The sequence below is a fragment of the Podarcis bocagei genome, assembly GCF_964188305.1.
Source record: "Podarcis bocagei genome assembly, chromosome: 17".
NCBI lineage: Eukaryota > Metazoa > Chordata > Lepidosauria > Squamata > Lacertidae > Podarcis > Podarcis bocagei.
In genome coordinates, this window is record NC_138143.1 from 30,893,927 (window position 1) to 30,907,010 (window position 13,084).

The 13,084-nt window shown below is 44.5% G+C and overlaps 1 protein-coding gene and 1 long non-coding RNA gene across 3 annotated transcripts in view; both read right to left on the bottom strand.

The window, feature by feature from the left end:
* The window catches only part of LOC308577017, a 243,969-nt gene that overhangs the window by 22,307 nt on the left and 208,578 nt on the right, over window positions 1–13,084 (bottom strand). The window lies entirely within an intron of this gene.
* SLC44A1 (solute carrier family 44 member 1) overlaps window positions 1–13,084 on the bottom strand; it is an 87,682-nt gene that overhangs the window by 22,307 nt on the left and 52,291 nt on the right. For both annotated transcript variants that reach the window (XM_081176415.1, XM_081176414.1), the window contains exons 6-9: window positions 8,870–9,039; window positions 5,170–5,259; window positions 2,364–2,503; window positions 503–689 (exon numbers count right to left, since the gene is read on the bottom strand). In XM_081176415.1, coding sequence (XP_081032541.1) covers window positions 503–689; window positions 2,364–2,503; window positions 5,170–5,259; window positions 8,870–9,039 — 587 coding nt within the window. The remainder of the gene's footprint in view (window positions 1–502; window positions 690–2,363; window positions 2,504–5,169; window positions 5,260–8,869; window positions 9,040–13,084) is intronic.

Genomic DNA, 13,084 nt, shown 5'->3' on the forward strand with positions numbered 1-13,084 from the left:
CACCCCTGATTAGGCAGGTACGTATAAGAAGAGACAATCCTTCAGCTATTCAAGGAGTGCACTGTTCAGGGCCTTAAAAGCTAAAATCAGCACTCTAATTGGGCTAAGAAACAAATCAGCAAAGGGTGAAGAATTTTAAATATTGGTGAAACGCATTCACTATTGCAGATCACAGAAAATAAAAGGGCTGTCATATTCAGGATTGGCTGGAGTTTTCAAATGCTTTTCCTGCAGACGCAAAGCAGGAAAGTTCAGTGCCTGCCTTTAACATCCATGCGCACCTGCTGCGACGCTACGGCTCAATGTGCTCATACATAAAGATCAGCCATGCTGCATTTAACAGTACTCATGCCTTGTTTTGTTTTCATTTATTTTAATGCAGACTCATTTACTTGGCTGAATTTCATTTGATTCGGTCAATAGAGAAGAGCGACACTAACACTTTCTGAGGTTACCAAAAAGAAGGAGAAAGGAATTATGAAATCGTGCGGGATTTACATACCTGTGGTACCTAGGAAGAGCAAGACCGCGATCCAATAGATCCAGAACAGCATGAGGGCAAAAAACGTCCAAAATGGCTGGAAGACGAGTAGTGGTAGGTGAATGAAGACCTTGCCAGCCACGTGGAACAAGGCAATGGTGAGAGATACTCGCTTGCGCATAACTAACATTATCAACAGTAAGATAACCTGCAAAAGGAAGGAGACTTGTTTTAGTTGAATTTTACCTACTGCGACAAGGCTCAAAAGTCTCACCCACAGCTCCGAAATTTAATTTTATACGTAATGTTCCTAGCCTTAGTCTTCATTACAAAATGTATGATGTCATCCTGACTTCATGAGCCACCTACTAACAATAATGGGTGCATTTATGGGCATCACAGCACATAACTGGTCAGAAAAACCTGAGCCTGCCCACCAACTGATGCAGCCCTTTTGCTGCCCATCAGTATTTCAAAAAGTGGTAACTTACTGAAGTGTGTATCTAACCAAGGATATTTCACTATACTTCCACTTCCTTACATTTCTGGTTTAAGAGCAAAGCTTACAGTCATACCTCGGGTTGAATGCGCTTCGGGTTGCGCTCCGCGGCAAACTGGAAGTAACGGAGTGCGTTACTTCCGGGTTTCACCGCTTGCGCATGCATGCAGACATGCTGTCGCTAGTTACGTTTGCTTCTAGATGCAAACAGGGCTCCGGAACGGATCCCGTTCGTATCCAGAGGTACCACTGTACATCACTATGCAGATGAACACTACCACTAGCTCCATATGAAAATTTAAGCATTTATTATTTTATATATCCCTCTCCTAGCCTCCCAACTCATCCTTCTCATGCTAAAAACAAAAGAAAAACCCTTCAGTACCACCGACACCTGTCCACCTCTCACTCACACACATAGAGAAAGAAAACAACAGCCATAATGTTGGTATAACTGCACTGCTGTCAATGGATTTCTATGGGCTGGTTCATATAAGATCTTAGTGCCAGTGGCGGAGGAAGCTGCTTGGGCGCCTGGGGCGGTACGCCCATAGGGGCAGGGCGAGGCAAGCCTCTGGGGCCGCCAGAGTCTGCCTGCCTCCTCCCACTCAGCTGCCCTACAGCTGGGGGGGAGGCAGCGGGCAGACCATTTGGGCAGCGTGGAGCCTGCGTGCGCCCAAGCCACTGCGTCACTCCCAGGAGAGACATGTGGCTTGGGCATGCTGCAGGCCCCGCGGTGAGTGCTACCCGCCATTTTGTCACCCCCCTCAGTGGGGACACCCGGGGCGGCCCGCACCCCCCTTCCTCCGCCCCTGCTCAGTGCTTAGTTGCACATTTGGCAATATGCAGGAGCAAACCTTGGCTTTGTGCACTTTCCCTACCAAGTACAGAGCTCATAACGTGAATTGTGAGAAAGGGGCACATGGGTGACATGAGAGGGACATATGCACTACGGGTTGCATCAACTAATTTTTACTCAGAAAAGATCCATTGAAATGAATGCATCTTTGTTGGTCGTGTCCGTTAATTTTCATTAATTCCAGAATCTCAGTATGACTGATATTGGATACAAGCCAATGTCCTAATTGATGTGGCAGGTTCCAGGCCCTGTGGGAGGCAGCATGCAAGCCTGCCTGCCTTCTTCCCTCACAGAAAACCCACCTGATATTCCACAAGGGTTGCTTCACTTTTTCCTACAGGGACTAGGGGGGAAGGCCCGTACCTGTGTACAGCATCGCACATATGAATTGCAAATGCTTACTGCATGAACGAGAAAGCTGTCATTTGCAGCCGAGAAGCTGAATACTTTGCTTCCTGCTCTGGCCTACACAGATATGCAGCATGTGTCAAGGAGCCCTGACTCCACAGCTATTAAATACGTACCGTGAAGACCGTAGCTGCAATGGCATAGATCAGAAGGGCCTGACGATTGTCTTTGGCTATTTGAAGCTGATCAACTGTAAGAGTATCGCTAGGAGGCTTCCGCTGCTTGGCGTACAACCACCACAATACTCCTGTACCACCTGTGCTCGCGAAGAAGAAGATATTGATCATTTCAGTTTCACAGCATATGTGTAATAACGTATAAGGAGCACAATTAGCTTGGCCAGTTTCATCCTTTACCAGGCTAGACTCAGACTTAACTGATCTGCTGCAACATAAATGTCAGGACGGTGTGGCATTCTGATATCGCAAAAGACAACTGATCAAAGAGGGCTTGCTTTTTACAAGACATCTTACCACAGCTATGGTGCTGTTCCATAATTAGAAGCTGAGGAGTTCCAGGCAAGAAAAAGGTTATACACAGGAATTATTAACTAAGACACTCAATAGGCTAGGATGGGATGATCGGCACGAACCAGAATCGCAACTGGCACCTCTCCCTGAAGCCTGCTCATAGATCTCTCCCTATTTCTTGAGGCCTTGCTTTGCCTTCCATCACTGGTGAGAACTAAGAGGGCTTTTTTTAAAAGCTGGGTTCAATGGAGCATCCATTTGCCCCCCCCAATACATTTTTTACCTCAGCTGAACTTCTCAGTTCCCTTGGATGGATGCTGTTTTTGCTGAAATGATAACTTGACAGGAGACAACCATCTTAACTGCTTAACACTCTTTCAACTATTGTTTCCCCTGGTCCTTTGTATTCTGCTTTGAGCACATTCTATTTGCCGGAAACTGAAACTCAGAATTCTATAAATAAATGCCCTCTTCTCCGATCTCCAAATCATCTTGCCCAAGGTTCCTGAGGTGGGAAGGGTTATCTGCTTCCTCCTCCAACTGCTGGCTTGAAGAAAACTGCTGTTTGTGGGTGGCTTTTCACAAATGCCTCTTGCCAATATTGATGCAGCGCATCCATACAATTAGGGCAAAGACAGCCAAGAACACTCTTGTAATTTTATTGCTTTTTATCTTGTATCGCTATATTTCCCTTGCCTGCTTCTTTTGCACTTTTCTATTCAGCCAAGTCTTATTCCCTGAAATCATCAATGGGAGGTAATTGTGGAATGTAAATATTGCCAATGCTTTGTCCCTTTATTTTTCTTCCTAATAATTGGCCGCATCCTCATTCAGTCCCATAAATCCTTAAACCAAATGGATATTGCTCCCATGGGCATAGCTTTAATAGTGCAACAATGGCTGCAAATCAATTGTTTCTGAAGTAGAAGGTGAATGGTTTTAAAGGAAGCAAGAAGGACAAAGGGAAGCATCACTTCCCTACTGATCTCCTCCAGTGTCTCTCTTTAAAGGCAGGAAAATGAACTCCCATCTTTGCAATGCTCATAGAACAACCCAGGAGGACGTATGCACCTGTTCTCAAGTCATGCTTCAACATTTGCCTGAGCAGACAAATGCCAATGTGTGGACAGAGGAAGGGAACATACACAAGCCCCACTTCAACAATGCCATTGTGTGAAACCCCCACCCTTGGCTCCGTCCCTGACCTTCCCAGCGTTGCACAGGCTTCACTTGAACACAAGTAGTCTTCCAGGTGATCAGGGACACTGCTTTATCAGGGATTCTGATCACTCCAAGGGGTTCTACTCGTATTCAAATGTACACAAGTAGAAGCTCCATGCAGTGATTTCCTGTGCAACATGGGAAGGGCAGGGGCTGGATGAGGTCCATGACAACGTTGGGAATGAGGCTTGCATGTGATCTGGATTCTGGCAGATAGTTACCCATAGCTAAGGGACCATTTGGATAGAGGGCGTCCAGCATAGGACCACACTAGTTAAAAAAAGCCACACACAAACACACGGGATTTTCTAGATCAATTTCAATTGGGGTTTAGGCCCAGTTTTGGCACAGAAACTGCTTTGGTCGCCCTGCATTTGTTGGGAGAGAGACAGGGGAAATATGTCCTAGTTAATTCTCCTCGAACCCTTCGCGGCTTTCAGTACCATCAACCATAGTATCTGCCCAGAGAAGCTGTCTGAGTTGGGGGTAGGTGTCATCGCTTTCTGGTGCTTCCAGTCCTACTTGGGAGCTCAACAACCAGAGGGTGTTGCTTGCAGAGTACTTTTCAACCCCATGGAGCCTTCAATGTGGAGCTCCTCAGGGCTCAATTTGATCCCCTGTGTTATTTAACATCTATGTGAAACCACTGAGTGGGGCCATCCAGAGTTTTGGGAGGACGTTGTCAGCAATATGACAACGGCACACAGCTCTACTTCTCCGTTACGTCTGCAGGAGAGGCAGTGAATGTGCCTTGGTAATGGATTGGATGAGAGCCAACAAACTAGAGCTCAATCCAGATAAGACTGAGGAGCTGTTAGTGGGTGGTTTCCTAGACCGGATGGATGGGAGGTTGCCTGCTCTTGATGGGGTTACATTCTCTCTGAAGGAGAGGGTATGTAGCTTGGCAGTACTCCTGAATCCTTTGCTGTCGCTTGAGGCTCAGTTGGTTCCTTCACTGCAAGAAGTGAGGTTACAGGGAACCAGAGAGAGGGCCTTCTTGGTAGTGGCGCCCACTCTGTGGAACAGCCTTCCATCAGATGCCAAGGAAATAAACAACTATCTGTCTTTCAGAAAACATCTGAAGGCAGCCCTATATAGGGAAGTTTTTAATGTCTGATGTCTTGCTGTGTTTTAATTTGTTGGAAGCCGCCCAGAGTGGCTAGAGCAACCCAGTCATCATCATCATCATCATCATCATCATCATCATCATCGACCAGCTTCAGCAACTTACCAAGTGATCCCAGAACAACAAGAATTGTTAAAATCCAAACAAGTACTCTTGAAATGTATCTTATTATCACCATCATAATCATGGAAAGCACTGCAGAAAACAAAAGAAAATAAGAAGGGTAATTATTTAAAATGGAAACAGCAAAAACAAAAAAGAGACTTTATTAATACAAATACAGTTGAATTCACTTTTTAACTGTTTGTACAAAAATGTACAAGATAAACTAGCTATCCTACTCAGTGTCTGATTTGCAAGTTAAACAAACCAACCCTATATGAACATTTACACATCATGGGGCATATGTATTTAACAGAGAGATGCAGACACATACAATGACAGAACTAATGTTGACATGATAGAACTGCAACTTTATTATCATGAGTTGCAAATATACCACACAACTCATGTTGAGCACAACCCAAAAAGTTGCATGCAGACACACACATGCTCAAAAAGCACAATTATTATGACAAGTATGAATTAAGATGTCAAGATTGTGATAAGAACCACATGCTACTTTATGCTTGAGCTGCGTTTTTCAGGAGAGGTCATTAAATAAGATCTTTTCACCGTCAATCTTCTACTTGTCTAGCTCTTTGTTGATTTGGAACATGAAGGTCTCGTCTCTTGGCACTTAGTATCATAATGCCATCATGGGCGAGTTTCTCCTACAAACTACACTGCCTTGGAAAAGCATGAAGAGCTTCAATGGCTTCCAGGCTGCAGGTATAATTTGGGAGGTGGCCACTGTTCCTGAAAGGAACCTGGTTGGTCATTCACATCAAACAAACAAAGTTTGTTTATGTGTGTGCAAATGTAAAGGTATACTATAGCGAAAGCCCACAATTAGCAAGTATCCAAAAACACAGAAGAACAGGTGAATGCTGACAATCACTTAAATGTGACTCAGAACATACGCCAGTGAATACTGATAAAATGGGGAAATGCCTATCTGTTTTCAGACATTTAGTAACTTGAACCGGGATTGTCAACATTCACACATGCATGCCAGCATTCACCGACATTTGGAATATTCATTGCTGCATGAAATGTGAAGGCTTTTAAGTAAAAATCAGCTACACTGACCGTAACTTGGCAACAATCATGCAAAATCAATTTAACTTAGTTACCAAGTTTCAGAGGTCTACATTTCCACTATTCCTCCCAAAGTGATGAGTTTAACATGCTGGTGCTTCGCGGTTATTTTGTCTATTAATCCTATTGTAACAGGCCTTGATATAATCAATAATCAATAACCAATAACTGATGTAATCATTTTCCCCCCTGTGGGGGTATAGAGCAGCTGGGCCAGTTTGGTTTCCATTTTTAATCAATGGAGTCTTCTATCGGCTTTTTCGATTCTATTCAGTCATCAGATTAGTATATGTTTAAACAGAAACTTTACTTTAGTATTAATAATTAGGAGCTGTAGGTGAAATTCTGCTTGCATGACAGGATTTCTTCTTCTTTTACCTCTCTGGCAAGTCCTCCATCTGCTTCAGAGGATCTCACAACTTTCTGAAGCAGATTTGAGGGGACTGCAGGTGGAATGAGAGGTCCTATTGCACAAGCAGAAGTCTCACCAGCAGACAAATGGGCACCATTGAATACCATGCAATATATTTTGGCAAAGGATTAAGACTGGAATTGTTGTTGCTGGCTTCTGTCTGGGTTAATTCATACCAAAACTCCAGTGTCACGTAATAATGCAAATACAGTGGTGCCTCGCAAGACGAAAAGAATCCGTTCTGTGATTCTCTTCGTCTAGCGGTTTTTTTGTCTTGCGAAGCAAGCCCATTGACGGATTAGCGGATTAGCGCTATTAGCGGCTTTTAGCGGCTTATCAGATCAGCTGATAAGCGGCTTAGCGGCTTAGAAAAAGGGGGGGAAGGAAAAAAAGCCCGCAGGAACTCGCAAGACATTTGCGTCTTGTGAAGCAAGCCCATAGGAAATTCGTTTTGCGAAGCACGTCCAAAACGGAAAACTCTTTCGTCTAGCGAGTTTTCCGTCTTGCGGGGCACCACTGTATTGTTTTTTTCCAACTCTGCACAAAATTAAGAAGAGGCTTTAGCCACGGCTGCAATCTTTAATCTATTTAATCGATTATTCAAGTAAGTAGTTGATTAATCACTGAAAGCCAATTTTAATTAAAACTGCCCTGAATGTTCACCCTTGAACATTTAAAGTTAAAGTGAAGTTTTATAGGAGAGGGAGAAGCATTCTGCCCAAACCTGCTCTTTATTGCAGTCATTTCTCCTCTATTGTTGTTTATGTGCCATTTTTTTAATTAAAAAATAAAAAACTTTCTCCTTTGCTACATAATCTCAGCCAATTGAGGATCATGTAAAACGATAGCATCCTAGAGCCAATCAGATTTGACTACAGGGTGATGCCAAGGAAAGCAAAACTGTGCTGCCCTCATTCTAAAGCCAACCCAGCTGTACCCATGCCAGAATGTGCTTCAGAATGGCCATTCAAGTAGGCTGTGTCTCATTGAGAGCAGGCAGAGAACGTCTACACTTGGATGAACATCCCAGGACACATTCTGATGTGCATCTGGGTCTGTGCTCTCCTTTTGTTGCATTTATATGACTTCATCTACTGTATTTTTCGCTCTACAAGACGCACCCGACCATAAGACGCACCTAGTTTTTAAGAGGAGGAAAGCAAGAAAAAAATAATTCTGAATCAAATGTTGTTAAAGAGGCTTTGTGTGGCTATCCCTGAAGCCAGAACAGCAAGAGGAATTGCTGTTCTGGCTTCAGCGATAGCTGCACAGCCTGCATTCATTCCATAAGACACACACACATTTCCCCTTACTTTTTAGGAGGGAAAAAGTGCGTTTTATAGAGCAAAAAATACGGTATATGACTTCAAGTGTCCTCTCAACTGTCACTGAAAAGGTTATATTTTGAGGGGTGTGTGTGTGTGTCAGCTCTGTTCTCATTTGAAAGAATCAGATAAAATTTTAATTCATGGGACTAGAACATAAGGTACATTTAATTCTTTTTTTAGGGTTAGTTAGGTATGCTTCAGAAACAGAGAATAGGAGAGTTATGAAATGTGGGCCTTTTCTTCCAAGAATGATCGATAGCCTTTGTTTATTAAAGTGCAAGCTCCACAATTCATGCAATCATGATCAAAAAGGGCAGCTATACTAAAGCTACGATAATGTTCACATTTACTTAAATGATATTTTCATTGACTTCTTGCTTTGCTTTGCAAGACCTCTGAGGGAGCACCTTACATGTGGTTCTCAGGTGATCTCCCACTGAACTGGGAGACTGATCAACTAAATAAAAAAATAAAAATATCAGCCCTACTTTTAACCCAAGTCCCTGAAGATATTAAGGGTTAAGTATCAACATTCACTTAGCAATCTGAACCCAAAGCTTAAGCCCAAGGCTTATGAATACTGTACACTTGGGAGGTTGTTTTAAAGGAAAGCAGAGGGTTCAATGACAGTGACACAGAGCTGAGTCAAAATCCCCACATTAGTTACATATAAGGAGAGTCAAATGCACATACATGTTAAAAAAAAACATTTAATTCAGCTGCTGGGTAGGAAATATAATTTGGAATCGTCTGCTATAATAGCGAATACTGAACATGCTTTATTTCCACATTGTGGGGACAGAAGATGTTCACATTCTCCTGTTGCAGTACTGTAGAAATAGCTAAGAACGAGAAAAACAATTACCTAGTGATAACAAGCAAAGTCCCAATATAATCTCTCTGCAGGTCATTACTCCACTAATCAGCCTGTGCAAGACACTACTGTCACTGACAAAGGTGATCAGGGCCTCTGCAAACTTGGCATAGCAGGAAATGTTCACAGGAGCACAGCGATGGAAGAATGGAATAGGTGCACTGGTGATACAAGGAAAAAAAAAATCAGAAAAAAAAATTACTCCTAGGTAATATAAATGCCACATCAACACACAAATGGAAGGTGAACTGATGCCGTACACTCCACCCTCGTAAACATCTAACCAAGAGCTGCAAGGTTAACGGAAAGGTGCTGCTGTAAATGGAGATGACTGTAATGGGTCGTGATGCTGTTTTTAAAAACCAAGATATCCCCAAAAGAGGGTGGAGTGCACATTCTGATGTTTCCCGTCCCATCAACTCAGAACACAGAGCAAAACCCATCAGCCCCAAATACAATTTATTTTATTTTTTTTAAAAAAATACACCGCTAGTCCAATATGTCTAGATATAATTAATTATGTGTAACGTAGAAATTTTGAGACATTTCCAGAAAATATTCAGATTGCGGTGAGCCTCGGGCAGACAATTTCCTGTAACTCCCAGAAGTAAGGCTGCTCACCTTAGACTCTCTAGAGACTGCAGCATGACATAAAGGCAGTTCAGGGCGTTTACATGTATACAGTGGTACCTCAGGTTAGATACATTTCAGGTTACATACGCTTCAGGTTATAGACTCCGCTAACCCAGAAATAGTGCTTCAGGTTAAGAACTTTGCTTCAGGATGAGAACAGAAATTGTGCGCTGGCGGTGCGGCGGCAGCAGGAGGCCCCATTAGCTAAAGTGGTGCTTCAGGTTAAGAACAGTTTCAGGTTAAGAACGGACCTCCGGAACGAATTAAGTACTTAACCTGAGGTACCACTGTACATACCAGGGACCATGGCAATCGCCCTGCGGGCAGCAGCTAATGTATCCTCCGCCTACAGCGCCTCGTACAATACTGAATACTGCTCCGAAAGCTCTGTCGATATTCAGCGGCAGGTTGGGGAAGGGGGAAAATAGAGATAGGGACGGGGGGGGGGGTTGGGGAGGGAGTCCTGGAAGTTCTCGGTGCACATGTAGATTATGGTTACCAGATTTTTGTCAATGAATCCGGGGACACTTTTTTTTTTTTTTTTTGCAGCTGAGTAGCAACAGGGAGTCAGTAGTGGGGATGGTGAGGCAAAAGACCCTGCGCCGAAGCACACATGCATATTGTATAAAGGTGCAAAGCCCTTCTTTTGCACCCTGTGAAACATAAATGCAGAGGTTTTTTTTAAAAAACTGGGCAACGGCGCACAGCACGCCCATGACTCCCAAGCCTTCCCTGATCTCCTTCCCCCTTTGTTTTGACAGATCAGGGGAGGCTCAGGAGTCATGGGTGGGCGGCCGTTGCCCAGGAAGGGCCAGCCTGGTAGTGCAGTTGGCTCTGGCTGGCTTCAGGAGCTGCTTGCTGCCGTGGCACAGGAAAAATGGTGGGCACCACGGCAGCGGGCAGCTCCTGAAGCCAGCCAGAGCCAACTGCGCTACCAGGCTGGCTCCGGGCTGCTGAGGCTGCCACTGCCATGTTTCCCAGGGACAGATTTGCAAATTTGGGGGCATTCCGGGGACGGAATTTGTCCAGGGACAGATTTGCAAATCCGGGGACTGTCCCCAGGAACCGGAGACGTCTGCTAACCCTAATGCAGATCTCTATGTAAAACTCCTTAGATCAAAGTGGGCAACCTTTTAGCCCCTAAGGGCTATATGGGCAGGCAGGCGGTGCATGCCAATGGTGTCCTCTAGGCATGCACGCCCACACACACTCCACATATCTCACACAAACATCATTCCCTCCACTCTTTCACAAACACCCTCCACACACCAGTGCGATATACCTAGAATTCCAAGCCTAATTCTGCAGCTACCAAGCCCAAAGTCTCAAACACAACGATTTGTTTTGCTTTATCCATATCAAGGAGTCTGGTTAATGGCTGTTTCAACTCCACTATAGCCAAGCAGGAGGGGAAACGCCTTCAAAAGCAGGGGTCCCAATGGCAATAGCCTCCCAGGGCAGAGAAGGGCAGATTTCCCTCCACCCCAGCACAGAAGAGAACGTGTTCCTCCCAGCCTGTCAAACAGTTGTCTGGCAGGCTGAGAGGAGCATGATGCACACGTGCACCTTCTCATGATTTATATGTTGATGTCCTGGGCTCTTCCTCCCCCCCCCCCTTGCAATTGTACTCAGCTCAGCTTGGGCAACTGGCAACACTCTTTACAGGACGCTTTGGACGGCTGCATGGGAGGCCTGTGTTGGTCACATGAGACCTGCTGGTCACTGATTGATTTAGATCATTGGGAAGGCAACCTAAGGCCCGGGGGCCGGATCCAGCCCAATAGCCTTCTAAATCCGGCCCGCGGACGGTCCGAGAATCAGAGTGTTTTTACATGAGTAGAATGTGCACTTTTATTTAAAATGCATCTCCAGGTTATTTGTGGGGCCTGCCTGGTGTTTTTACATGAGTAGAATGCGTGCTTTTATTTAAAATGAATCTCTGGGTCATTTGTGGGGCATAGAAATTCGTTCATTTTTCTCTCTCTTCAAAATATAGTCCGCCCCCCAAAAAAGATCTGAGGGACAGTGGACCAGCCTCCTGCTGAAAAAGTTTGCTGACCCCGATTTAGATCCTGGTTTTAAGATTTCCACAGACGTTAGAACAAAAATGTGTCCAAGAATTATAGCAAACTAGCATTGAGAAAGAACTGTGTTGGAATGCCAAACATAGCAGACCTTCCCTAAATATTTTATTTCAATGGTCAACTCTCCTATTTTGACATACCATAGCTAAATACCAATTTTGGTCCCAGTTTATAATATTATTCCATGTGCTGCAAAAGCATTGCTGAAGTTGTGCTTCGGCAGTGGTGCCAAAGTATCAACTTATTGCTTTTGCAATAATATCCAAATCTCTACCGTAAAGAATGTTAGGAAAATTCCACATTTCAGTCATCAATATGTTGCATGGAATTAGGGCCTATGGAGAAAAGCACAACTTCCTGGCATGTTAATGTTCCCATCAACCCCCATTCTTCCTACACCTTTGCTGCCACCAAAATATATACCAGACTGTCAAACCTATTTTTATTTCCCTTTGCAAAGAGAGAAGATTTCGCATTTCTATTTGCAAGACACTCATGTTTCTAATTGGAATCAATGAACAGAATCACGCTTTCATATGCAAAGGGAGCTTTATTTAACCTCTAGGCTCTTCTGTCTCTGAATCAGTTCCTGCTGTCTTCCTTGCCAGGTTCAAGCAAGTTATGGCAAGCTGAGTATGCAATGCCTTTTGGGTCCTCGATGGGAAGTCTTTCAAAAAATGCTCACCCTTCGCTTCATGCAGGCAGAGTAGAATATGCTGCCTTCAACAAACCCCTTTCACGATTTATTACTTAATCACTCGCAAACATACTTAACACTCATTGTCTAATTATTATCCCCAAATTGAGAGGAAATTGCAACCTGCCACATCTAGAGAATTTTTAGAGCCTCCATTTCCACATAGCTGACAAGCAGTTGTAAAGTGTAAGCTCTCAAGCAAGCTGCAATGACTAAAGTGTAGTTTGTGCAGATGGAGTGCTAAAACTTCCTTGGCTTGTATAACTTCACATTGCAAAGGCAAGCGAGGCCACAGAGGCAACAGCACACCTTCATGCTCCTCTAGGTAAAGGTAAAGGGACCCCTGACCATTAGGTCCAGTCGTGGCCGACTCTCGGGGTTGGGACGCTCATCTTTCTTTATTGGCCGAGGGAGCCGGCGTAGAGCTTCCTGGTCATGTGGCCAGCATGACTAAGCTGCTTCTGGCGAACCAGAGCAGTGCACAGAAACGCCGTTCACCTTCCCGCCGGAGCGGTACCTATTTATCTACTTGCACTTTGACATGCTTTCAAACTGCTAGGTTGGCAGGAGCAGGGACCGAGCAACGGGAGCTCACCCCGTCGCGGGGATTCGAACCGCTGACCTTCTGATCGGCAAGTCCTAGGCTCTGTGGTTTAACCCACAGTGCCACCTGCGTCCCTCATGCTCCTCTACTGAAGCCCTATTTAGGAGTTCATTTCCAAATGCCTGAAGGGGCCAGTGGAAACCTCACCCTTGTCTACATCATGTCCACCACCACCACCACCCTCCCCA